Source organism: Aquarana catesbeiana, linkage group LG02 (genome assembly GCF_042186555.1).
Source record: "Aquarana catesbeiana isolate 2022-GZ linkage group LG02, ASM4218655v1, whole genome shotgun sequence".
Classification (NCBI taxonomy): Eukaryota; Metazoa; Chordata; class Amphibia; order Anura; family Ranidae; genus Aquarana; species Aquarana catesbeiana.
The window spans coordinates 529,664,183-529,690,897 of record NC_133325.1 but is presented as its reverse complement, the minus strand read 5'-3'; the positions used below and the strand labels follow the sequence as shown (position 1 = coordinate 529,690,897).

The 26,715-nt window shown below is 42.7% G+C and overlaps 1 protein-coding gene across 2 annotated transcripts in view; it reads right to left on the bottom strand.

Moving 5' to 3' along the window:
- Positions 1–561: 561 nt before the first annotated feature.
- Positions 562–26,715, bottom strand: part of REN (renin) — a 713,915-nt gene continuing 687,761 nt past the window's right edge. Inside the window, exon 8 of one of the 2 annotated variants that reach the window (XM_073615843.1) lies at positions 562–1,534. In XM_073615843.1, the coding sequence (XP_073471944.1) occupies positions 1,373–1,534 (162 nt within the window). In that variant the 3' untranslated portion in view covers positions 562–1,372. The remainder of the gene's footprint in view (positions 1,535–26,715) is intronic. The other variant, XM_073615842.1, reaches the window with a different exon arrangement.

The following is a 26,715-nucleotide window of genomic DNA, read 5'->3' as shown; positions in this document are numbered from 1 at the left end:
AGCTATCAAGGAGTGTGCAGTGTCTGTGCAGGGGCCCTTTTGGGGATAAAGCTATATATTTTTCCAGCGGCCCTTTTGGGGGTAAAGCTATACATTTTTCCCCAGATTTATTAAGAGGTATGCGACTGTTTAACTGTAATGAGCTTTGGAAAAGAACTAAGATGCTGTGGCGAAATTTGTTTAGGTTGAAGGAGTCTGCTCATCTACACCTACACCTGTCTGCTCACCTGTTTCTACAACAATACTAATAATTACATTAAATTATTAATGAGCCTCATTAAGTTTTACAACAGTTTTTACACAAAAAACAAAGTTGACTATTATAAGCAGTTTTAAATGGTTTGTCTGAACCCTTTAACCAAAACTTTTGCTGGACAGCTTAGTCTGGTAAAGGAAGTTGGAAAATAACAGACTTACTGGCTGAATCACCAGGTGAAACTTTGAAAATGAAGAAAATAAAGCCAAGAAAATGAAGTTTGTCTTTACATAAAAAATACATGCACATCATTTTTTAGTTTTTTGTAACTTAAAGTTTTATTGAAGTATTACAAATTTTACATGTACATGAGTCCTAAGACAATGTTGATGCAATACAAGGATGGATAACAAAAACAAAAGCATGTACAATCACTTTGTAGCAGATTCAAAGATCTGTATATTGCATTTCCGGGAGATTGTTCCAATTGGGGTAGGAGGGAGGGGAAAATACAGAAAGAGGTTGGGTTGGATAGTTGCAGGTAAAAATATGCATTTAACATTTTATAAAACAAGAGCCTGGAAAGCATTGCACTCATGATCAGCTCCTGCACACAATGGCTACAGCTCTGTTTCCCGTACCTGTGTACTGGCTGAAATTGCAGAGCTGATCAGCACGCCCGCAGTTCACATCTGCTGTGATGACTGATGGTACTTGTAGTTTATTCATTCATAGAAAACTGTGAATGAATGACACAGCTACTTTTAAAAAGTGACAGTGATTGCGAAGAGAGAAGGTGCAGGTGCTGAAACCTACATGTTCCACGTTATAAATGGGTGGAACATGTATCATTTCAAAGATCAACTTATCCATTAAGCTGCAATATAATACATGTTTGTTTTTGGGTTTAATTCCACTTTAATTTTAAAGAGCCACATTTTGCTCCAGGCTTTTTCTTATACAGCAACATCCTTAATATTACATAGCTGAAGACCAAACTTTGCAACAATAAAATTCTGAAAGCCAAAAAAATTCTAACAGTCCTAAAAGTTTTCTCACAAATGTACATAGATGATCTAGAGTGGAATGTTTTTTTTCTCAACAAAACTGAAGTTGAACTTTAAACTGTGTGAATGGCCTTGGCATGATGTTTGGTATGCTTCATTTAGATTTAACTCAGAGGGATATAGCAAATCCAATGCGGTTATTATGTCTGTCAAATTCAGTATAGTACTGTCCTATGAATGTAGCTCCCAGAATCCACATAGGTCCTGTGGGAGGAGGAATGTCCAGACCAGTGAATGCAATGTAGCACATTTCTTCCCCAAAATGTGATTGCTGAAAGGAAAAATAAGACCAGGGTTGATCAAACCACTTGAGCATAAAAAAAAACCTGTATGTACCAGAGACTTTGTTACATTTCAAATACTGTATGTGTCTGTTAATTTGCCTCTAACAAAGTTATTGAAAGCGAAAAAAAAGTTAGCATTGTTAAAAAAAGCAAAACCCTCCCTAGCTATAGGGAGAAGCCGAGAAAGAAGTTATATACAGCTAATTAGGGTTAGCTAAGTGTTAATACGTGGGCAAATTAGATTTTTTTTTAAAAAAAGGTTGCTTTAACTGACATTATTGGTTGTATTTATAAAATCACTGAAGGTAAATCAATCACTGTAAATAAAAACACGTGGACCACAAATATTGATCTGCAGTTAATGTTTGTTGGAGAAAGTCACATTCACTGTTTTTTAAATATATTTTTAAATATACTCCCTTGAACTGCACATAAACTACCTTGTTTAAATAAGGGCTGAAATTCATAATTGTTCAATAATGAATTTACAATGAATTTCCTGGATTCCAATCTTTAGCAAAATTTGCAGTGAGTAAAATCTGCCAACCGCCTATAATATCTTATACGTTCTTTAACCTGCGGACAATTTCACCCCCTTCCTGTCCAGACCACTTCAGCCATGAACTGCATCAGACCTGAGTCTGATTGACATCAACATATGGAGAACAGGAGCCTCATTTCCACAATGAAAAAAGGGAAAAACGTATAAAACTGGTAAAGTCCATCATAAACACTTGGCACTGTGAGTTAGAAATGAAACTTTAGCCATGAACGAAATCAGGCCAGACTCAGACCTGTGTAATGCCTACCTGTTTGTCAGGTAGGCTGTACAGGGCCCCGTTATTTCTAATATTATCACTGGCTGCCAGGCCAATGTCTCTGCTTTTACTGCTGTATCACTGCTGTTATACTGAACTTACAATGTATGTGCAATTGTGCAGTTCAAAGGAGTAGAAGATTGGGGAAAAAGAGCACCTGTATAAGCCTATAACAGCATGCATTTGTTTCCTGCAAAAACACACAGAATGGATCTTCTTCATTAACAAGGAAACCTAAATCTTTAAGACCACCTACCTTTAATAATACATTATGTTGTCTTATGACAAACTTTATTTTTGCAAAGGTTTTCTACCAAGATGTTCACTGAATTTGTCTGCCTGATCTGACCTTTGTAATTCTAACCTCAGCTGATTCATTGATATGCTTTCACTGAAACAAACCTGACATGAATGCATAACACCTTGGAGACTCATACTACTTGTACAGCTCATGTTCATGTTGTTTAGCATCTTCCTATTTAATATGGCCTATCCAATTGCTTTATGGACCCCACCTCATCATTTTTTTCTCCCCTTCCCCACCTTCTTTCTCTCTCCCTTAACCCCAAACCTAACCCCCCCTCACACACACACACACACACCATTTATCATAATAAAGTTTTTTCATTCTAAATCCAAAACGTAACAAACAAAGGCAAGGAGACAATGGCCATCATCTTATAAAAATAATGTCAATTTCACAGAATGTCAAATTCACAGAATTACATTACAATCTAGGACTTAAACATGTCTGGTGAGAAAAGTTGGCCATACATATCCTTGTAATAAAAATGCAAACTTTGCAAGTACATCCATGTCCTGCACCCTTTTTTTAATGTGTATTATTATTTTGAATGTTTTGCTTTACGCAGCTCCACAACGATCACTATATTCTATATCTATTATTATTTTTTCACAGAAGCACGCAATGGAATATCAGTCCCAGTTATTTGAATCATTCTATCACTATTTGTCTTGATTTGCTTTATTTTGGTGATTGTGCAATGAACAGAAAATTTATTATAGCGCACCATTGTTTGGTATATATAATTCACTTGTATGGTGTCAGAACACTATTTGAATGGCTGCAGCTTAATTATTTAGTTATTTTCTATCCATCTTATTTATTTCAATATTCATTTCAGCGCTTTAGTATACTTTCACACTATTAATATTTTTTCTGTCATTTCACTTGAGCAGCAGTTATGGAAATATTTAAATTTGTGGAGAACCGCACAATTGATTTAAAAGATGTCTTCTTCACTAATCAGACTGTGGAGACCTAGATTCTAATTTCAGCAAATTTTGACATCTAAAGGAAAAGAAGGTTAGCCTGTGGTGGGATTTAGCCACCCATGAACAATATATTAAAGAAAGTATAGTGCCAAGAAGGCATAGATGGGATATTCCCATAAATGGATGGTCTGCTAGACCAGGATTCAGTGGATGAGTGGTATAAATTTTTTAATGAAAAGGGCCTGGAGGTGTAATCAAAAGGAAGCAGAGAAAATTAGCAACAATTAACCAATAAATTGCTGATTGCAAAGTGGTATTGGAAGCCTATAAGGATTCGGCTTCCTTTGGCACCTTAACAAAACAGTTAAATAAAGTTTTAGAACAGAAGGATGTTGAAATTAAACAAAGGAAGTAAAGAAAGTATTTGAGAGATACAAATGATTATCAATTGGAACAAACATTTACATGGCAAATAAATTTAAAACAAGGCAAAACAGGATCAACTACATTGTCTGCTGAAAAGGAGGTAAGGATTGTGACCCCAAGAAGGGATCAAAGGTACAGATCCCCAGAACTAAGATATAGGTCCCCTGAGCCATCAAGATCTGGCAGAGATTATACCAATGGACATGAAAGGCCAAATAGGGAAGAGAACACTGGACCAAGAACCCCGAACCTTGGTGGAAAAATAACAAAAATAGGATCAATTTCCTATATTGTAGAGTCATACACATTCTGTTTGCTTGTTTTATTTTTTTATCCACCCCATTAATAATGTGGATGTTATGCTTGCTGGCTGGCTCATCTGCTGCCCACCAACTGCCATATTGCCAAGCCCCCAACAAGCCACGGATCTTCACCAGTCCCCGGTCCGGGGGGTTGGGGACCTCTCTACGTAATCACCTCTTTTTACAATTTGTTACTGTTCTTAGTGATTGTTTTTTCTTATCCTGGATATCTTTCTTCTAACATGTTTTTTAAACCTCATAACATGGTCAAATTGGACAACTGTCTTGATATATGGTATAAAGATGAATTTAATTGGGATGAGCCTCATCACATGGCCAAATTACAGTCAGGTCTGTGACTTAAAGTGATTGTAAAGTTTCAAAATCAAAAATAACAAACATGTTATACTTACCTCCTCTGAGCAGTTGGTTTTGCACAGAGCAGCCCGGATCCTCCTCTTCTCAGGTCCCTCTTTGCTGCTCCTGGCCCCTCCCTCCTATCGAGTGCCCCCTCATCCAGCAGCTTTCTATGGGGGCACCATAGCCAAGTCAGAGCTCCATGTATCCATTCAGACATGGAGCCCCAACCCTGACCTTGCCTATTTACATACATTATAGTGAACTTATACACTCCAAACACTCATAAAATACATTTTCTCAACTGGCTTTTTAAAAAGATTTAATCTCTACGCTCAGGCTCTCTTATGATTTGTGGGGATCTTGTAGTCAATAAACACCTAGACACGACCACAATACCCAAAAAAAATCTCAATCGCTATCTCTATTACCGCTTAAGGATATGATGCTTGAAGATGTCATCATGCAAACGAAAAAGACTATAACTTTTAATCTGCTAGACATAAACCCTACTCTAGAATTTATTGAGAATGGGACTTTAAAGGTACTTCATATATATAGAAAAACAATTAATTTAGTAAAAATATAAATCATTTATTCAAAAAAAGATATACATTTAAGGGAGCTCATGTATTCAGACACAACCCGGGAGCTCATGATATTCCATGGCGGGGTTTTGTAAGGTAATTATTTCATTCTGGCATTGAAATTGTGTGTACTTCTGTGTGGAAGTCTGGGGGACTTTATATTGATTTAGGTACACTTTTCATGTTGTAGAGATCGCCTTCAGCCATTTTTCCTCTTTGCAGTTTAGCTTTATGCCTCTCGGCCACCCATATGTATCTCTTCAGCTTATGTGCTTGTTAAGGACGGGATTAGCTCAAGCATCAGTCATTTTGAGGTGAGGAAACCTTTTATCCTATATATATTTTCTGACACTAGGAGAAGGGGGTTGGGGTCTCTTCTGGAGGACAATGTCTGATAGACGTTTATATGTCTTATTAGATTGTGTAGAGGACGTGAAGTCTATCACACGGAGTGAATTTACCAATGCCGTTAATGGTAGCCCTGCCCTCATGAGCTCCGGGTGTGTATACTACCATTTTATTTTCAGAAATATGTGGGTGTGGTGAGTACGGTTCATTTACTTTGGTTATGAACATGTGCTTCCCCTACCCTCAAGCTGCTCTATGTATTTATTCTTACTTTGATGTATAATTTGTTGCAGATACTGCTGCACCTTTTACCTGCTTGATCCAATCGAAAATGACATCCTTCCTATGGGAAGTCTGACACTTTAGGGACTGGTTTGGGATTCAGGCAGCGGGGGGTTTGTGGCTCTTCTTTCCCCCCCGGCTGTGCTCACTCCAGGACCCACCAAGGTATGGGGCTGAGGTTCTGGGCTGTGTGTGGTATGGGGGGGGGGGGGGGGGTGGTTGTGGGTTTTTGTTTTTTTTTGACATACCAATATGAATCATGCATTTACAATGTTATAATTAAAATTCTCTTTTTTGTGTTTTTTGTTTATCCACTTAAGGACTAGCCTCGTTTTGGATTTTAGGTGTTTACATGTTTAAAACAGTTTTTTTTTGCTAGAAAATTACTTAGAACCCCCAAACATTATATATTTTTTTTTCTAACACCCTAGAGAATAAAATGGCGGTCATTGCAATACTTTTTTTTTGCACCGTATTTGCGCAGCGGTCTTATAAGCGCACTTTTTTGGGAAAAAATTCACTTTTTTGAATAAAAAAAATAAGACAACAGTAAAGTTAGCCCAATTTTTTTTATATTGTGAAATATAATGTTACGCCAAGTAAATTGATACCCAACATGTCATGCTTCAAAATTGCCCCCGCTCGTGGAATGGCGTCAAACTTTTACCCTTAAAAATCTCCATAGGCGACGTTTAAAAAATTCTACAGGTTGCATGTTTTGCGCAAAAGAGGAGGTCTAGGGCTAGAATTATTGCTCTCGCTCTACCGGTCGCGGCGATACCTCACATGTGTGGTTGGACCACCGTTTTCATATGCGTTCGCTTCTGCGCACGAGCCTCCCGGGACAGGGCGCTTTAAATTTTTTTTTTTATCTTATTTATTTTACTTTATTATATTTATTTTTGAACTTTAAAAAAAAAAAAAAATTGGATCACTTTTATTTCTATTACAAGGAATGTAAACATCCCTTGTAATAGAAAAAAACATGACAGGTCCTCTTAAATATGAGATCTGGGGTCAAAAAGTCCTCAGATCTAATATTTGGACTAGGATGCAAAAAAAAAAAAAAAAAAGTCGTTTGAAAGAATGAACCCGCCGCAGAGACCCCCATTATCGTACACAGAAATGGCTCCTGTAAAGATGGATACCTCGGTTGTGGCAGCAGCTGCTGCCGTTACCGAGATATCCATCTTCAAAGTGCTGACGTATATGTACACTTACCAACAAGTGGTTATACACCTAAGGTCCTGTATAATTCATTGATTTTAATACTTAGTACCTGAATGCCTTCGTCTTTTTCCTGATGAAGCCGTCTCGGCGAAACATGTCAAAATTCTAGGACGCAGGAACTATGTATATACAACTCCAGTTTTCTCATTAGGTCAGGGTTTAGATAGGTGTGCATACCCAGGACCATGATTGTAACTGTAGTTGTATATATTTATTGTGCCTTAAATGTATATCTTTTTTTGAATAAATGATTTATATTTTTACTAAATTAATTGTTTTTCTATATATATGAAGTACTTTTAAAGTCCCATTCTCAATAAATCTTCTTTTTACCCTATTTAGGGATGTTGGTACATTTGTATTATATGTTTTTTGTTTGGAGCTGACCTCTCTCTCAGACCTACTCTAGAATAGATCTAATTCTGGTTGACAAATGGTTACTTCAGAAAATAATTACTACTACTACTACTATTGGTAATATAACATATTCAGACCATGCCCCTACCTCCATAACCATTGCTGACCAATATCCTCACAATCCTCATAACCTATGGTGAATCAATACTTCAATATTGAAAACTTCCCAAAATATAGAATTACTCACACAATGATTGAACAAATTTTTCTTACAATCAGTAATGATCCTTTCACTTTATGGTGCAATCAGAAAGCATACATGAGAGGTATCATACTACAAGTGTGCGCCAGAGCTAAGATACAGAGAGCCCAGCAAGTTGACCTCTTATTATTTTTCTAATTATTCAGGATTTATATAGCGCCAACAGTTTGCACAGCGCTTTACAATTAAAAGAGAAACAATACATCAACAATACAATTCAATACAAGAGGGTCAGACATTCAAAAACTTGAGGCACAAAACCAAACTTGCTCCCACCAAAATATCTCTGAAAGACTTCTTACACTTAGAACCTTAGAAACTAAAAACGCTGCTAATATCACAATTTGATAAATATGTTCACAGATTAAAATTTCACTACTACTCCAATGGCAACAAAGCAGGGAAACATTTAGCTAGAAGAGTCAAAATGATCCAGACTAAATCCAAAATAGTATACCATCTATACCCACATAATAAAGCCAACATAATTAACCCAAAAAGAAATAGCTGAGTTCTTTGCAGAATATTATGAATCACTTTATAATCTGAAATAAAACAACACCTCCACGACACCTCTACTATGACAGGCATTAGATCAAATTTTTTCACTAATCTGAAAGCCTTCAGTCTCAAGTGACCAACTAGCTCTCTTAAACACGCCATTCTCCTTGTCAGAGATCTATAAAATAATCGACTCATTGCCATTTCCAGGCCCTGACAGCTTTTCTGGAAAGTATTATAAAAGTCCCTTTCTTTATACGATCTATAAAAAAGCTGCCTTTTCTTTTAACTTCCCCTCTGAAATTCTGTGGGCCCTAATAGTTATACCCAAGCCAGAAATGATCAGGATACACCAGCTAACTTCCATCCAATCTCTCTTTTAATTTGGGACATCAAAATATACACAAAAATATTGGATTACAGACTAACTGAAATCATGCCAACTCTGATTGGCCCTGACCAATAAGGTTTTACAAAAAGACAACAGGCATCAGATGCAACCCGTAGAGTGATTGATAAAAATGAAACAATAAGAATGAAAAATTCCTTTAACCACTTCCGGACCAGCCAGCCAATCCACTCTTGACAGAGCGAGAACTGGGATCTGTGTGTGTAAACACACAAATCCCGGTTCTCTCAGGGGAGAGGAGACAGATCGTTTGTTCATACTAAGTATGAACACCGATCCGTCTCCTCCCCTAGTCAGTCCCATCCCCCCACAGTTAGAACACACCTAGGGAACACAGTTAACCCCTTGATCGCCCCCTAGTGTTAACCCCTTCCCTGACAGTGACATTTATACAGTAATAAGTGCATTTTTATAGCACTGATCGCTGTATAAATGTCAAAATGTGTCAAAAATGTCCGAATTGTCCGCCGCAAAATCGCAGTCCCGATAAAAATCGCTGATCGCCATCCTTACTAGTAAAAAAATAATAATAATAAAAATGCCATAAATCTTTCCACTATAACTTTTGAGCAAATCAATCAATATACGCTTATTGCGACTTTTTTACGAAAAATATGTAGAAGAATACATATTGGCCTAAACGGAGGAAAAAATTTGTGGGTTTTTTTGTAAAAAATTGGGATATTTATTATAGCAAAAAGTAAATGATATTTTTTTTTCAAAATTGTCGCTCTTCTTTTGTTTATAGTGCAAAAAATAAAAACCGCAGAGTTGATCAAATACCACCAAAAAAAAGAGCTCTATTTGTGGGAAAAAAGGACGTAAATTTTGTTTGGGTACAGCGTTACACGACTGGGCCATTGTCAGTTAAATTGACACAGTTCCGTATCGCAAAAAATGGCCTGGCCAGGAAGGGGTAAATTCTTCCAGGGCTGAAGTGGTTAAAATTAGAATATCATCAAAAAGTTATTTCAGTAATTCAATTCAAAAAGTGAAACTCAAATATTTTATATAGATGCGGTACACACAGAGTGATATATTTTAAGAATTTTTTCTCTTAATTTTGATAATTATGGCTTACAGCTAGTGGAAAACCCATAATTCAGTATCTCAGAAAATTAGAATATTACATATTACAATCATCACTGACTGTGGAAACACTGGACCTCATGCAACTTGGATTCTGTGCCTCTCCACTCTTCCTCCAGACTCTGGGACTTTGATAACCGATGAAATGCAAAACTTTCCACAGTCTGTGATGATTTGGGGAGCCATGTCATCTGCTGGTATTGGTCCACTGTGTTTTATCAAGTCCAAAGTCAGCGCAGCCCTCTACCAGGAAATTCTAGAGCATTTCATACTTCCCTCTGCTGACCAGCTGTATGGAGATGCTGATTTCATTTTCCAGCAGGACTTGACACCTGCTCACACTGCCAAAAGTACCAATACCTGGTTTAATGATCATGGTATCACTGTGCCTGATTGGCCAGCAAACTCGCCTGACCTAAACCCCCATAGAAAATTTGTGGGGTATTGTCAAGAGGAAGATGAGAGACACCAGACAAAACAATGCATATAAGCTGAAAGCCGCTATCAAAAAAACTTGGGCTTCCATAACACCTCAACAGTGCTATAGGCTGACTGCCTCTATGCCACGCCGCATTGATGCAGTAATTCATGCCAAAGGAACCCCGACCAAATATTGACTGCATATTATACGGTACATGGACATACTTTTCACTAAGTATTCAAAATCCTTTTTGTATAGTATTCTAATTTTCTGAGATATTGAATTTGGGGTTTTCACTAGCTGTAATCCATAATCATCAAAATTAAAAGAAATGCTTGAAATATATCACTCTGTGTATAACGCATCTATATAAAATATGAGTTTCACTTTTTTAATTGAATTACTAAAATAAATGTACTTTTTGATGATATTCAAATTTTATGAGATGCACCTGTAGTGCCCGGGGGTTCCCCTTAGCCTGCCGGTAAAGTAGCACATCTGTACCGTGTATAGAACCTGCTGCAGCAAAACTGACATTTATAAAGAAAAAAAATTACATTTAAGATGATTTTCACTGCAAGCTTTCTTTATTTTGTAAAAAACAGCTTGGGAAAACAGTCTGTATGATGAGGCCCCAATTTAGTGCACTCGGAACAAGATTAGAGATTTTTTGGATAAATTCTGGTGTCTCTTTGGCAGACTTTGGATGGAAATAGCATGTCCCAGTCATGCTAAAAACGTAAGTTCGACTCAAACATTGGGTGTTTACCCGTTCAGTAAATACCAAACATTATGGGGCGTTCGCAGCAAATTCGAGCGCAGCGCAATGCCCCATAATGCACTGAGATCTTGCAGTGACGTCTGATGATTGGCCAAAGCATGCACCTGACCTGCATGCTTTGGCCAATCACAGCGCCCTCTGTTGCGAGAGCCATGATTGGCCAAAGGCAGGGTGATTGTCCTGCTCCGGAGGCCAGTGTGGCCAGCTCTTTTGTATGTATTGTTCAGAATTAAACAAACTAAGAATAGTCTTTGAGCAAATCCAAGAAAACAGTCTCTCAAAAATTTAACAAAAAGAGGAATATAGCAATAACAAATAACAGGGTGAATGTGGGTATAAAAGGTTCCTGCAGCTAGTGTCCGCGACAGTGCCCATAGTCCGGCTAGATCCACCACGGGTCAGCGAGAGAGTCTTATGGTTCAGTTTGCCGGGAAAGCCCATCAGCGTTCCCATTCTGTTTTCCTGGCCAATATTGGATGGTAAAATTGTAATGCCCTGTACACACGGTCGAACATTGATGGGACATTCCGACAACAAAATCCATGTATTTTTTCCAACGGATGTTGGCTCAAAGTTGTTGGAAAATCCGATCATTCTAAACGCGGTGATGTAAAACACGTACGTTGGGACTATAAACGGGGCAGTAGCCAATAGCTTTCGTCTCTTAATTTATTCTGAGCATGCGTGGCACTTTGTGCGTCGGATTTGTGTACACATGATCGGAATTTCCCAACAACGGATTTTGTTGTCGGAAAATTTTATAGCAAGCTCTCAAACTTTGTGTGTCGGAAATTCCGATGTGTGATGTGTGACTGGAGATGTGTGATGGAGCCCACACACGGTCGGAATTTCCGACAACAAGGTCCTATCACACATTTTCCATCGGAAAATCCAACCGTGTGTACAGGTCATTAGGCTGCAGGACCAAGCTCCATCGTAACAAACGTCCATTATCCATGGAGACCTGATTAAGTCAGATGAATGGATTGTGGTCGGTGAGCACCGTAAAATATCGTCTGTAGAGATAAGATTGGAATTTCTTGAGAGCTGACACCAGCGGCAAAACACTCCTCCACGGCTGTATACCTGACTTCCCTGGGTAGCAGCTTCCGACTGATGTAGGCCACTGGGTTCTCACGGTCATCAGGTCCTACTTGGCTCAATACTGCCCCCAGCCTGAATGTAGAAGCATCTGTGTGGACTCAAAAACTTTTGGTTGGGTCAGGGGCAGCTAGAACAGGAGCCGAAGTTAGTGCATTCTTTAAGCGTTGGAAGGCAGCTTCACACTCTGGGGACCACAGTACCTGTCGGGGAAGGTGCTTCTTAGTAAGGTCTGTCAGGGGCTTAGCCCTGGAACTATATTCCTATAGTACCCTGCTTTGCCAAGGAATGCCAGGACCTGGGGGTCAGCCAGTTGGCAACTGCCTCAATCTTAGCAGGTTGTTGTCCCCTGCCTACTCGATGTCCAAGGTACTGCATTTCTGCATTACTGCATTGCTGCATTTCTCTGGCTTAGTCCTGCAGCCTTGATGCAGTCTAACACGACACCCAGGTGAACCAGAAGGTCCTCCCAGGTATCGCTGTTGATTGCAATGTCGTCCAGATATGCACAAGTATAGTCCTGGAGGCCAATGAGGAGTCGATCTACCATCCTCTGGAAAGTCGTCGGTGCATTCTTCATCCCAAATGGCATTACTTTAGAATGGTATAGGTCGAATGGGGTAATAAACGCTGACTTCGGAATAGATTTCGCATCCAGAGGAATTTGCCAGTACCCTTTGCATGGGTCGAGGGTTATCAGGAATTTTCCCAGAGTGAAGCGATCTAACAGATCTAACAGATCATCCACCAGGGTCATAGGGTAAGCGTCAGTGGTGGTACAATAATTTAGCTGCGGTAGTCTACGAAGAAGCGAGTCATGCCGTCCCGCTTCGGTACAAGGACCACCGTGGAAGCCCAGGGGCTGCTGGATGGCTCAATGACTCCCAACTCAAGCATCTCCTTAATCTCATGACACATTTCCTCTGCGTCAGGTATCCGGTAAGCTGCCTGCTTTAGTGGCAGTTGTCCCGGGGTCTCCACTCGGTGCACTGCTATAGTAGTGTACCCAAGGACTGTGGAGAACATTTCCCTTCTCTGACTAAGGACCTGTCTAGCTTGTTCTCTCTGCCTCGGCCCTAGCTGGTCGTCAAGCTTAAACGTCTCTATCCCTGCAGTAATCCTATTTAGGTGCGGGAGCTCCGGCAGGGGAAGGTTCTCAGAATCCTCCACAGCTGGAGCACATATAGCAGCTACCTCTCCTGTTCTTTCCCAGTATGCTTTCAACATCTTCACATGAAAGGTCTGTCAGACTTTTTCATCCGAACATTTAGCCACTAGGTAGGTCATGTCACAGAGCTTTGCCACAACCCGGTAAGGTCCCTGCCAAGTGGCCTGTAACTTGTCCTGCTTGGTTGGCCTGAGGGCAAGAACCTTCTGACCAACCTCCAGAGTGTGGTTCCGGGCAGGACGATCGTACCATCGTTTGTGCCGCCTCTGGGCAGCCCGAAGGTTTTCTTGGAAAGTGTCCATGAGCTCCTTCAGTCTGTCCCTAAATTCAAGAATGTATGCTATGATAGTGGACCCTTGGGAATCAATTCCCCCTTTCCAGTGGGCTCTGACTAGATCTAAGGGCCCCCTCACCCGCCTCTCACACAGTAACTCGAATGGGGGGAACCCGGTAGATTCAGGCGGCACCTCCCGATAAGCAAAGAGAAGGTGCGGCAGATAGCTCTTCCAATCCCTGTGAGAGGTTGTGAATGTCCTAAGCAGCTGTTTCAGTGTTCCATTGAACCTCTCACACAGTCTGTTGGTCTGGGTGTGATAAGGAGAGCTCTGTGGGGGCTTTACCCCACAGAGCCTCCATAACTGCTGAGTGAGCAGTCAACTGTGTCCCCTGGTCGGAGATGATTTCCCGAGGGAAACCCACCCTGGCAAAGATCTGGAGCAAGGCATTAGCCACCGTTTCTGCATGGATATTTGCCAGGGGAATGGCCTCGGGGTACCAGGTGGCATAATCCACCACGGTAAGGATATATCTCTTCCCAGAAGGACTAGGTTGGGGCGATGGTCCTACCAGGTCTACAGCAACATGGCTAAAGAGTTCATCAATGATAGATAAAGGGTGTAGGGGAGCTTTCAGTGGGCTCCCATGCTTACTCACCCACTGGCACGTGTCACGGTCCAGCAATACTGTCGGACATCCCCTGTAATCCCTGGCCAAAAGAAAGACTGAGTCAGATGGCAGAGGGTCTGGGTCATCCCCAGGTGTCGGACGGGTAAGGGTATGTCATGCCCAATTTGCAGCAGGTCATGCCGATATTTCTGAGGCACAACCAGCTGCCGCTTGGGTGGATGGGAGGCTTTCCCTCAGTTACCCGAGTAATTCTTGGACCCACTCTATCCGCTTCCCCTCCAACCCCTCGGGGTCCAATCCTGCTCTTTCCCTATAGCTAGCTAGGGAAGGGTCGCTGAGAGTTGCCTGTGCTCAAGTCAGGGTAGGAATAGCTGGGGTAGTACAGTCTAGGTCAGGGGTGGCAGGTCTTACCTGGGTCCCGTCCTCGAGGGAGCGCACCTCCATCTGCGCTTCCATCAGGGCAGGCCTCCGGGGATACATCCAGGGTGAAGGCTGAATTTAAACATCCCAAATCGTTGCCCAACAAAACCTCCACAGGTAAGTTCCACATTATTCCAACTTCCACTTCTTTGGCTCCTGAACCTCAATCAAGGTGAACCCTGGCAGTGGGGACCCGCATAGCATAACATTTCCCCTGGCCACCCGCACAGCCACAGATCATCCCGTCTGCTCTGCCGTCTGGGACTGTACCAGGGTAATAGTAGCTCCCGTGTTCCGCAGTCCCTGGTCAGAACGACCATTAATCCACACGGCTTGTCGATGGTGCAAACGATTATCCATAGCGGCAGCTTGCACAGAGTCTGCCACATGTAGAATTCCAATATTCTCCTCACATGGGTAAGTCACATCATCTCTCTCCAGACAGTGTGCAGCAGCCCGGGCAGGTCCAAGGGGCCTGTGGTTCCGCATGTATGCGGACAATGTATGCGGACAATACCTCCTAACATGCCCCACTTGGCTGCATCTGTAGCAAAGGTCCCTCTTCCCTCAGTATATAATACAGTGTGTACAGTTTCTAATACACTTCAGGTGGTGTACACAATATATAAAACAGTGCAGCCAGTGTACAGTACATAATACAGTGCAGGCGGTGAACACAGTATATAATATAGTGTCTATTTAATCTATTTGTAATCCACTTCAGGCGGTGTACACAGCATATAATACAGTGCAGCCAGTATACAGTACATAATACAGTACAGGTGGTGTACACAGTATATAATATAGTGTGTACAGCAGTTTCTAATACACTTCAGGCGGTGCACACAGCATATAATACAGTGCAGCCATTGTACATAATACAGTGCAGGTGGTATACACTGTATATAATATAGTGTGTACAGTAGTTTCTAATACACTTCAGGCGGTGTACACAGCATATAATACAGTGCAGCTGCTGTACAGTACAAAATACAGTGAAGGCGGTGTACACATATATAATACAGTGTGTACAGATTCTAATACACTTCAGGTGGTGTACACAGTGTCACAGATCAGCTGTGGAGCTGATCTGTGTCTCACCTTTACTGCCGTAGGCCGGCTGGCACCTGTTGTTTCCACCATCTTGTGTTCAGCTCTGCTGCACTCTGCAGCTATGGGTGTCGCTGGCTCCACCTGTTGCTTAATATATGATATGATATGATTCCTTCCTGCCACTTCCTGTCCAGCCCCTCATGTGTTTCTCTATTTAAATCCCTTCCTGCCACTTCCTGTCCAGCCCCTCATGTGTTTCTCTATTTAAATCCCTTCTGACCACTACTGGTTGCTTGAGCAACATTTGTTTCTGAAGCTCCCTTCGTGTAACCTGCCTTAACCTGACCTCTCATGAACTGATCTCTTGTGTACCGACTCAGCTTGTTCTGATTACGTTGTCTGCAGCCCTGACCTTGGCTCGCTATCCGGCTCTCCTTTGTTTCATCCATCCATCCTTGTCTGACAGTGTCTTCTGGTACTTCCCTAGCGAGCAGGGTGAACCCGGGGGTCGTGACCTGGGGTCAGCACGCAGCTAAACCCAAACCCTCGTGAGGGGGTCCCTGGCAGAATACCGGCTGGCCCTTAGACTCCATGCCCTGGGGGATCCCGTGTCATCTGCTCACCTGTGGGCTCACTGTAAGTAGTACCGTGACAGTGTGCTCAAACCATGAGTGCCTCTGAGAATCGGCCACTGACCAAGGATCAAATGCAACATCTAGTTCAGAGACTTAACTCACAGCAAGCAAATCAAGAGCAAATAATGCTGGTTCTTCAGGATCTTGCCTCCCATCTGGATCGTCTGCAACTCGTTGCAACTTCAGCTCCTCCCGTTCCTGCTTCTGCTTCAGCTGCTCCCGTGTTACCTGTTACACCTGGCAATCCCTGCCTGCATCTGCCGTCGTCACCTCTTTTTTCTGGTGACCCTAATGCTTGTCGGGGCTTCATTAATCAGTGTTCCATCCACTTTAAACTTTCCAGTCACCATTTTCCAACTGATCGCACCAAAGTCGCATATATTATCTCTCTGCTCTCCGGTGATGCTCTAGCTTGGGCCTCCCCACTCTGGGAATCACACGATTCTATCACCTTTGACCTCCAGCTCTTTTTAGATGCATTCCGGAAAACTTTTGATGAGTCCGGCAGAGTGGGGCCCTCTTTCGTCAGCAAGGAATGACAGTCGGCCAATACGCAGTTCAATTCCGTACGCTGGCCGCTGAACTCAAATGGAATAATGAGGCCCTTACTGCTACTTTCTGGCAAGGCCTATCTGAGCATGTCAAGTTTGAACTCTCTGAATGCACCATTCCTACTACTTTGGATGACTTAATCGCATTGAGCATTCAAATAGACATTCGCTTCCAGGAGCAAGCCCTGGAGAAATCCAGATCCAGTCATCCCCCTGCTAACCGTTCAGCACAGGTAGTTCAAAGACCTGTGGAATCCTCTCCATCTTCAACCTCTAACACGTTTGAAGAACCTATGCAACTTGGGCGAACTTGCTTCACTCCCGAGGAACGTGCCCGACGCATTGGGCTTGTGTCTTTATTGTGGCGATAAAGGACATCTTTTGAACTCCTGTCCAGTCCGTCCAGGAAACTCCAGAGTCTAGGTCACTCAGAGGGAGGTGATCTAGACCGATCCTTTAATTTTGTCTGCTTCCCTCGTTTCACCCTTCCCGTGGCTATCCACTGGGCTCAAAATGCCTATCAACTCTTTGCATACGTGGACTCTGGTGCTGCCTGGAATTTCATTGAACAATCTTTAGCTTCTGAGTTGGGCATCGCCTTTGTTGCCTTTGCTATACCCCTCTCTGTGACTACAGTAGATGGCTCCTTCTTGCATATGACCCCCATCTGGTTTAAAACCCCTCCTATTGTGTTTCGCATTGGGGTTTTGCATTGTGAGGAGATCTCTTTCCTAATTCTGCCTAAATCCTCCAATCCCATCATTATAGGCCTTCCATGGTTGCAGAAACACTCCCCGCATCTTGACTGGAATTCTGGACAAGTATTGGCTTGGGGTCTTCCGTGTCAGCAACAATGTATTTCCAAGGTGCTACCTCCTCCTTCCATTCCTCTGGCTGAGACCTCCACAACTCCCATGTTGCCTTCCCAATATCAGTCCTTCCGAGATGTTTTCTGCAAAAAGTTCACTGATCGCCTTCCTCCTCACAGAGACTATGACTGCTCCATTGATCTGTTACCTGAGACTTCTCCTCCCCGAGGCTGAGTCTACCCTCTATCTATCCCTGAGACACAAGCCATGTCTGAATACATTCGGGAAAACCTGCAAAAGGGTTTCATCAGGGATTCTAACTCACCTGCCGGAGCCGGGTTCTTCTTTGTAGTGAGGAAAGATGGTTCACTCCGTCCATGCATCTATTACAGGAGTCTTAACTTCCTTTCATTTCAGAACTCTTTGACAGACTGCGAGGTAAGAATCCAGGAAGGAGACGAATGGATGACCGCCTTTAACACCAGGGACGAACATTATGAATATCTTGTGATGCCCTTTGGCCTATGTAATGTCCCAGCAGTCTTCCAAAATTTGGTTAATGAGATCTTCCGCGACCTTCTGTTTGTCTGTGTTATTGTATATCTGGATGTCATTCTTATTTTCTCACCAGACTTACTTAGCCGTCGTCTTCATGTGAAAGCTGTGCTACAGCGTCTACGGCACAATTGACTATATGCAAAATTGGAGAAATGTCTATTTGAACAAACTCAAGTTCCACTTCTGGGCCACATAATCTCATCACAGGGCCTCCTCATGGACCCAGCCAAACTTCGGGCCATCTCTGAGTGGCCCCAGCCCTCTGGTCTTAAAGCCACCCAACGCTTTTTGGGCTTCACCAGTTACTATCGCCAATTCATCTGTAACTACTCCACCTTGGTGGCCCCTATTACATCTCTCACCCGTAAGGGTGCCAATGCTCGGCTCTGGTCCCCTGAAGCCATTGATGCTTTCCTCAAACTCAAGGCAGCCTTCCTCTGCGCCACAATTCTCCTACATCCAGACATTACAAAGCCCTTTTCTTTGGAGGTAGATGCCTCTTCAGTAGGAGTCGGTGCCGTCCTACTCCAAGCTCAGAAGGGCAAGACTCAGCCTTGCAGATTCTTTTCCCAAAATTTTTCTGATGCGGAGAAGAACTATACCATTGGGGACCGTGAGCTACTCGCTATTAAACTAGCTCTTCAAGAGTGGCGACATCTTCTAGAGGGTTCTCCCCATTGTATTACCATATATACTGATCATAAAAATCTGCAGTATTTACAATCTGTGAAATGCTTGAACCCACGTCAAGCTCGCTGGGGCCTCTTTTTCGCCTGCTTCAAATTTAACATTACTTTTCGTCCAAGTGCCAAAAACCTTTGAGTCGATGCTTTCTCCAGGTCGTTTGATGTCAACGATTCTGAGAATCACCTAGATCCTGGTCCCATCATCCCTCTGCATCGTATTCTATCCACTACTCAGCTCCGGCCTACGCAGCCTCCTCCTGGTAAAACTTTTGAAGTTCCCGTACTTCGTCCCAAACTCCTTGCTTGAGCACATGACTCCAAGTTCTCTGGACATCCTGGCATACCTCGTACTTGTGACCTTCTTCAGCACCATTACTGGTGGCCTTCTCTTCGTAATGATGTCAAGGAATACGTTCAAACTTGTACGGTTTGTGTACTATCCAAATCTTCCACATCTGCCCCTGCTGGGTTGCTTCTGCCCTTACCAGGTGTTGTATTTCCATGGATTTTATCTCAGATCTGCCCCCCTCAACAGGTTCTACAGTCATCTGGGTAGTGGTGGATCGGTTTTCCAAAATGTATCACTTGATTCCTCTCCCAGGCCTACCTTCTGCTCCCAGTCTTGCCACAACTTTCATTAAGGAGATTTTTCATCTTCATGCCTTCTCAAAATCGTCTCTGACAGAGGAAAATTTCCCTCCAAGCCAGCCCCCAGATGTGTAGGGGGACCTAGTAAGAGGGGGGATACTGTCACAAATCAGCTGCAGAGCTGATCTGTGTCTCACCTTTACTGCTGTAGGCCGGCTGGCACCTCTTGTGTCCACCATCTTGGGTTCAGCTCTGCTGCACTCTGCAGCTATGGGTGTCGCCGGCTCCACCTGTTGCTTAATATATGATTCCTTCCTGCTACTTCCTGTCCAGCCCCTCATGTGTTTCTCTATTTAAATCCCTTCTGACCAGCTACTGGTTGCTTGAGCAACATTTGTTTCTGAAGCTCCCTTTGTGTAACCTAACTTAACCTGACCTCTCCTGAACTGATCTCTTGTGTATCGACTCGGCTTGTTCTGATTACGTTGTCTGCAGCCCGCCCTGACCTTGGCTCACTATCTAGCTCTCCTTTGCTTCATCCATCCATCCATCCTTGTCTGACAGTGTCTTCTGGTACTTCCCTAGCGAGCAGGGTGAACCCGGGGGTCGTGACCTGGGGTCAGCACGCAGCTAAGCCCAAACCCTCGTGAGGGGGTCCTTGGCAGAATACCGGCTGGCCCTTAGACTCCATGCCCTGGGGAATCCCGTGTCACCTGCTTGCCTGTGGGCTCACTGTAAGTAGTACCGTGACACACAGCATATAATACAGTGCAGCCGGTGTACATAATACAGTGCAGGCGGTGTACACAGTATATAATACAGTGTGTACAGTTTCTAACACATTTCAGGCGGTGTACACAGTATATATTACAGTGTGTACAGTTTCTAATACATTTCAGGCGGTGTACACAGTATATAATACAGTGTGTAAAGTTCCTAATACACTTCAGGGGGTGTACACAGCATATAATACAGTGCAGCTGGTGTACAGTACATAATATAGTGCAGGCGGTGTACACAGTATATAATACAGTGTGTACAGTTTCTAATACACTTCAGGTGGTGTACACAGCATATAATACAGTGCAGCTGGTGTACAGTACATAATACAGTGCAGGCGGTGTACACAGTATATAATACAGTGCAAATGCATTTTTCAGTCAAAAGAATTTTTAATAAATATTGAAGCTTATTAAAAAAACAATAAAGTGCTTGGTCCTACCCTCCCTGACCGCCCAATGGTTATATTCAGAGGTGCACCTTCTTTACGTCATTGCTAAAATGTTGTAGATCCTCCTAAGACTATTTCTTTTTTTCCATCTATGAATGGTTTTCATCATTGTAGAAGGTGTGACATCTGTCAGATTAATTCGTTTAGAGGACGCAGATGTGAAAACTTCCAATCAACTTTAGCGAATAACGTTTACAGTATTGAGTCATTCATTACGTGCACTACTGAGTATGTAGTTTATATGATACAGTGTCCATGCTCCAAGCAATACATTGGGTGCACTAAGCGGGCCCTTCATGTGCGTTTGTCGGAGCATGTGGGCAATATTAGACGTGGTTTTAGCAAACACAATTTGTCCAGACATTATGCTAAATATCACGATAAAAAAATCAAAGGAACCCTCTTTGTAGCTCTGGCCAAACAGGTATCTGCACCTACTTCCGGGCATAGCCAGCCGCAGCTAGCCGCAAATGCCCGCCCCCCCGTTGTGTTCTGGGAAACACACAGTTCCCACAACACAACGGGGACCAGTGTAGACGCGCAGCGCGACTCGCGCATGCGCAGTAGGGAACCGGGCAGTGAAGCCGCAACACTTCACTTCCTGATTCCCTGACCGAGGATGGCAGCGGGGGGGCAGCCGAGAGATGAGCGAGAGGCATTAATAAAGTTAATCCAGGCTTGAAACAAAATGGATCTTTGATATGAAAAGTTATGTGCCCTTTGGCAACCATTATCCATTTTTTAATACAATTATAATTTCTATATTTTTTAATAATTTTATTATGATTTATTTCATTTATGAATTTTCAGTAGTTTTAATTTCATTTGATTTGATTTAATTCAATTGTCTTTTGCTATCTTACTATTTATATTGTTTTTTTACTGTTTTTATTGAATTTATATATAGCTATGAGAATGTTATCTGTCTTCCTGTTTGTTACATTTGCTATCCATTAATTCAATATAATTTTTTGCCACTAGATGGCGGTAATACTTCTTCCCATTTCCTTCTTTGTAGGTCTGGCTTCCTATGTTAAAGCGGAGCTCCACCTTAAACAAAAATATTAAAAGCCAGCAGCTACAAATACTGCAGCTGCTGACTTTTAATAAATGGACACTTACCTGTCCCGGGGTCCAGCGATGTCGATCGCTCATCTCTCGGCTGCCCCCCCGCTGCCATCCTCGGTCAGGGAATCAGGAAGTGAAGTGTTGCGGCTTCACTGCCCGGTTCCCTACTGCGCATGCGCGAGTCGCGCTGCGCGTCTACACTGGTCCCCGTTGTGTTGTGGGAACTGTGTGTTTCCCAGAACACAACGGGGGGGCGGGCATTTGCGGCTAGCTGCGGCTGGCTATGCCCGGAAGTAGGTGCAGATACCTGTATTATACAGGTATCTGCACCCCCCTCCCCCCTGAAAGGTGCCAATTGAGGCACCGGAGAGGGGGGGAATCCGATGAGCGGAAGTTCCACTTTAGGGTGGAACTCCGCTTTAAGTCATATCTATTTGTTTGGGCAGCCAGCTGCTAATATGGCAGCACCCTTTCTTGCTTCCTATCTCTTACATGTAGCGGCCAGTACCTAAGATGGTGCCGCGGTACTATTTATACCCTAAGCGTAGTGGCAGCGTCACTTGGCCAACCCCCAAACGACGTCTTATCATGACGAAACGCGTAGGGAAGGGCCTGTGACACTGACGTCACTACGTTTTCTTTGCCGAGACTGATGGGAAGCAAATGAACAGTGGGAAGCCTGTGGAGATGCCGGGACTTTTTTTAATCCTTTATCCACATTTCTTATACGCTCTATTGGCTGGATCTTCTTGTAAGTGCAATCTTTTTTATATAATAAACCCCTCATTTTGAACGATTACACTATGGGAGCATTTCTTGCTTTTATTTCCCGAGTATCACAGATCTAGCTATTACTACAGATGCCGCTATAGGTTTTTGGGAGATCTTATTATTCCCTGTGCCTGGCGAGACCACCTGGGTGGTCTTCTGAGTCGGTACGGAGCCTCATTACTCACTCGGGTGTGCTAGCATTTGGGACATTGGACCTATCTATACCACATTTTCTGGATTAGCATCTTCACTATGTTCATGGACTGTTTATTATTTTTTTAAATTTAATTTTTGCACCGCTTGTGATGGGACTTTATATACATTTATTGTTTCATTATTCATGGTGTTAAACAGTGCTTGGATGTCATTTAGTGTTTTATCTTAGTTGATTTCTATTCACTATTTATGATTTATCACAAATTTGCCTTCTTTCTGGTGGGCTAATTATCTTTTTGTGGCACTTATTTATGATATGAAGAATTCTTTAATATCACTATTTTAGCACGAATCAATTTATTTATGTGAAATATATAATTCATTTTATGTCTTTTCAGTTTTGGTAACTGCCTTAGTTTTCCTTTGTGAGATCATTTACACCATCACCAATTTTATTTTTAACTACCATAGCGCTGCATCCTTTATTTATTACATGCACTGGAGTTTCTGTATCTGACTCCTTGATGCTGGCTGCTTTATTGATTTTGGATTTTCACCTTTCAATTATTTTTATCTATAATAATTAGTTTTCTAGCGCAGCGTTAACCCTTCTGGGTTTTTTATACATTATCAATCGTATGTATGAGGTACAAAAGTAATCAAAACAAAACTTACCACATCAGAGAGTAGGTCAGTGGGTCCCAGCAGCAAGCACCAACAATGTGAGTGCTGATGCTGAAGTTTAAACAGCCAGTAAGACTTACAAACAGCTAAGTGCAGGTTGCACTGAGCACCTGACTCAGCTGTGGCCGATGAGGCAGACTATTGCGCCAAAGATGGCTGCAACAGTCTGCCTCAGAATTTCCTGGCAGATCGGCGCACGGCGCGGGCCCGCCCACATAGGGGCGGAGCTGCATCACGTGTCACCCCGTCACCGGCGCGCGTAAGGCCCACCCCTCTGCGCTCCAGGCTGGAACGCAAACAGGAAGGAGTGCAGCCCGAAGTCTGGGCTCCAAAGGGCAGAGGGACCCCGAGCACCACCCACAGGTGGGGATCGGAAGTCTCCCGCGCGCCGGGCAATCAAGTGGGAAGCCAAACCCAAGCTCCCCACAATAGGTTGTAACTAATAGGGAAAGATGGAAAAGCATGTAATGCATATCAGATGTAGCAAGCAGACATGTACCCCCAGAAGGGGAGAGTGCGCCACCCAGTGGTATAGAGCAATCAGCTCAGGCTTGGGAGTCAATAGGCAGTACATCACCAATTGGTACTGAGGAGGTATCTAGAACAATAGAAACAAAAATAATAATGTACAAATGACAACACTGGACTAAATAAAGCTCAATCAGATACAAAAATAATAGACAATTGGAAAGAATGTAGGAAGCCAGATTAGACATATGTGAACACATGATGTAAAGTATGTTAATAAAACCGGCTGATAAATGCAGTAACAATGTTATTCAGAACAAGGCAGACTATGCTAATATGTGTCAGGACATCTTAGACAATCCACAGTGGTACTAACGCATACCCAGATCCTTGATCGATGGATACACACAGGAATTTTATGCACTGGTATATCGGGCACACAATCAACACATCATTGATAGAAAGACCTGGGAATTTTTTGAGAACACCGTTCCCATGTGAGGCAACTTTTTATGCACTTCCTAAAGTGCATAAGAATGTTCACCAGCCCCCAGGCAGACCTATTGTATCCAGCAGGGGCAGCCTCACAGATAACCTGAGAAGATACATTGACAGGTTGCTTCAACCATTGGTCGAGGCATTACCATCCCACATCAGAGATACTACCCACCTCCTTCAAATTTTGTATGGCCTCCACGTCGGTGGTGACACATATTTGGTGGCCATCGACGTGGAGGCCCTGTATAGTTCCATCCCACATGATGTCGGTCTCTCAGTAATCCGTCATATTTTGTCAGGTTCAGGGCAACATACCGACCAGTCAGTGGACTTTGTTGTTGCAGCTTTGGAGTTCATCCTCAAGCACAACTTTTTTTCATTTAATGGTTCCCACTACCTCCAGGTACAGGGCATTGCCATGGGCACTTGCTGTGCACCAGCATACGCCAACCTTTACCTGGGGGAGTGGGAAAGATCACTTTTCATGGATGCTGAGGCAGCTAGCTACACTGAGCATGTGGCAGCTTGGTATCACTACATAGATGATGTCATGTTAATATGGGATGGTCCAACTACACTCCTGTCTGAATTTTTCGAATATATGAATTCAAGAAATACTTTCAATCTCCAATTTACAATGACTTAAAATCTGTCCAGGATTTTATTTTTGGATCTTGACCATCACAAAAGCCAGCGATGGTTCTTTCCAAAGTGAACTTTTAAGAAAACCTACGGTGGGAAACACGATTCTGGCAGCGTCCAGTTTCCATCCCAATCTGTTATTGGCATCTATCCCTTTTGCCCAATATATTAGGGCCAGGCGCAACTGCTCTAGCGATGTCCTCTTTGACCAAGAGGCCGCCACACTCAGACAAAGACTATGTGGCTGAGGATACTCTAATAGCATCCTCAAAAAGACATACAAAAAGGTGAGGGATTAATGCAGGAAGGACCTACTTTTTTTCAAAAAGACCAATCAGTGAAACTCCTCCCACACATGTCATTACCAGATATTGCCAACAACATTGACAAATCAGAGACATATTACAAAAATACTGGCACCTATTAAGCATGGACACCACGCTAGCTCCCTTTGTACCAACACAACTCCTCATCACCTATCGAAGAGCCCCCTTGCTACAAGACAAACTGGTCCATAGCGAATTCAAGGCCAATTCACGTGATCACAGTAAATTAACAGGTACATTCAGATGCGGTAATTCCAACTACTGCCAATATATGGATATAACAAAAAAGGTAGTGTTACCCAATGGAGAGTTATTCAGATCCAAATACTTTGTAAACTAGTGGCATGGAAGCGTCTGCCTCTCCTTGTTTGTAGACATGATAACTTTTGCGCAAACCAATCAATATACGCTTATTGTAGACTGCGCAATTGCACGTCCACGCAATTGTCAGCTATTTTTTGCCGAATCGCAAAAAATGCTTTGGTCAGGAAGAGGGAGGGGGAATCTTCCAGGGCTGAAGTGGTTAAACACTGCACTACACTATACTCCCACTATACTGACACACTACTCTATACTCCCACTATACTGACACACTACACTATACTCACACTATACTGACACTACACTATGCTGACACAATATACTCACACTATACTGTACTCACACTACACTAACACTCTACATCAGAGTCACAATACGTTAACACACTAACTCACTAGTAGCAAACTGAGCCCTGCTCTATCTATCTGCACTCCAACAACACACTGCAAAAGCTTCCTCTGGGAAGGAACTTTTTATAGTGTGGTGTGGGACTATGAGCACTGAGCCATGATTAGGCAAAGTCATCTTGACTTTGTCCAATCAGGGCTCTGACAGTGCTCTGTGCCCCGACTGGGCAAAGCCTTGCCCCTGACCAGAGGTCAGGCGCATTGCTTTATCCAATTCTGGCCCTAGAATGCACTATGAAGCACGCAGTGCATTGTGTGGTGCTTGGCGGGTGAACGACCCGCCAAGCAACCCACAAATTCATGTTTTTGCCGAGTAGGTGAACAGGCAATGTTCAGGCCGAGCAAAAGTTTGCTTCTAAGCACTTAGCTCCCACTATCCAAGTGGCTATCAACGTATGGAAATCATTCTGTTTTTTAAATGCCACAGGCAATCAAACACATTCCCTCCCCATACCTATCACAGCTTTACAGGCTTATATGCCAAATATCTCACTTACATTGTAGAACCAGAATGGGATGTGTAACATACTAGACCTATGTGATAATATTCTAAAACAATTTGATATACTTATGCAGGAGTATAATCTACTTTATTCTGAAAAAGGTTCTTAATTTCACATTTACTTTACAAAAACCAGGCTAAGAACATAAATATTGCAACAATGGTACTTCATCATTATAACTCATTCCCACCTAAAACTTGTGGTATATCCTT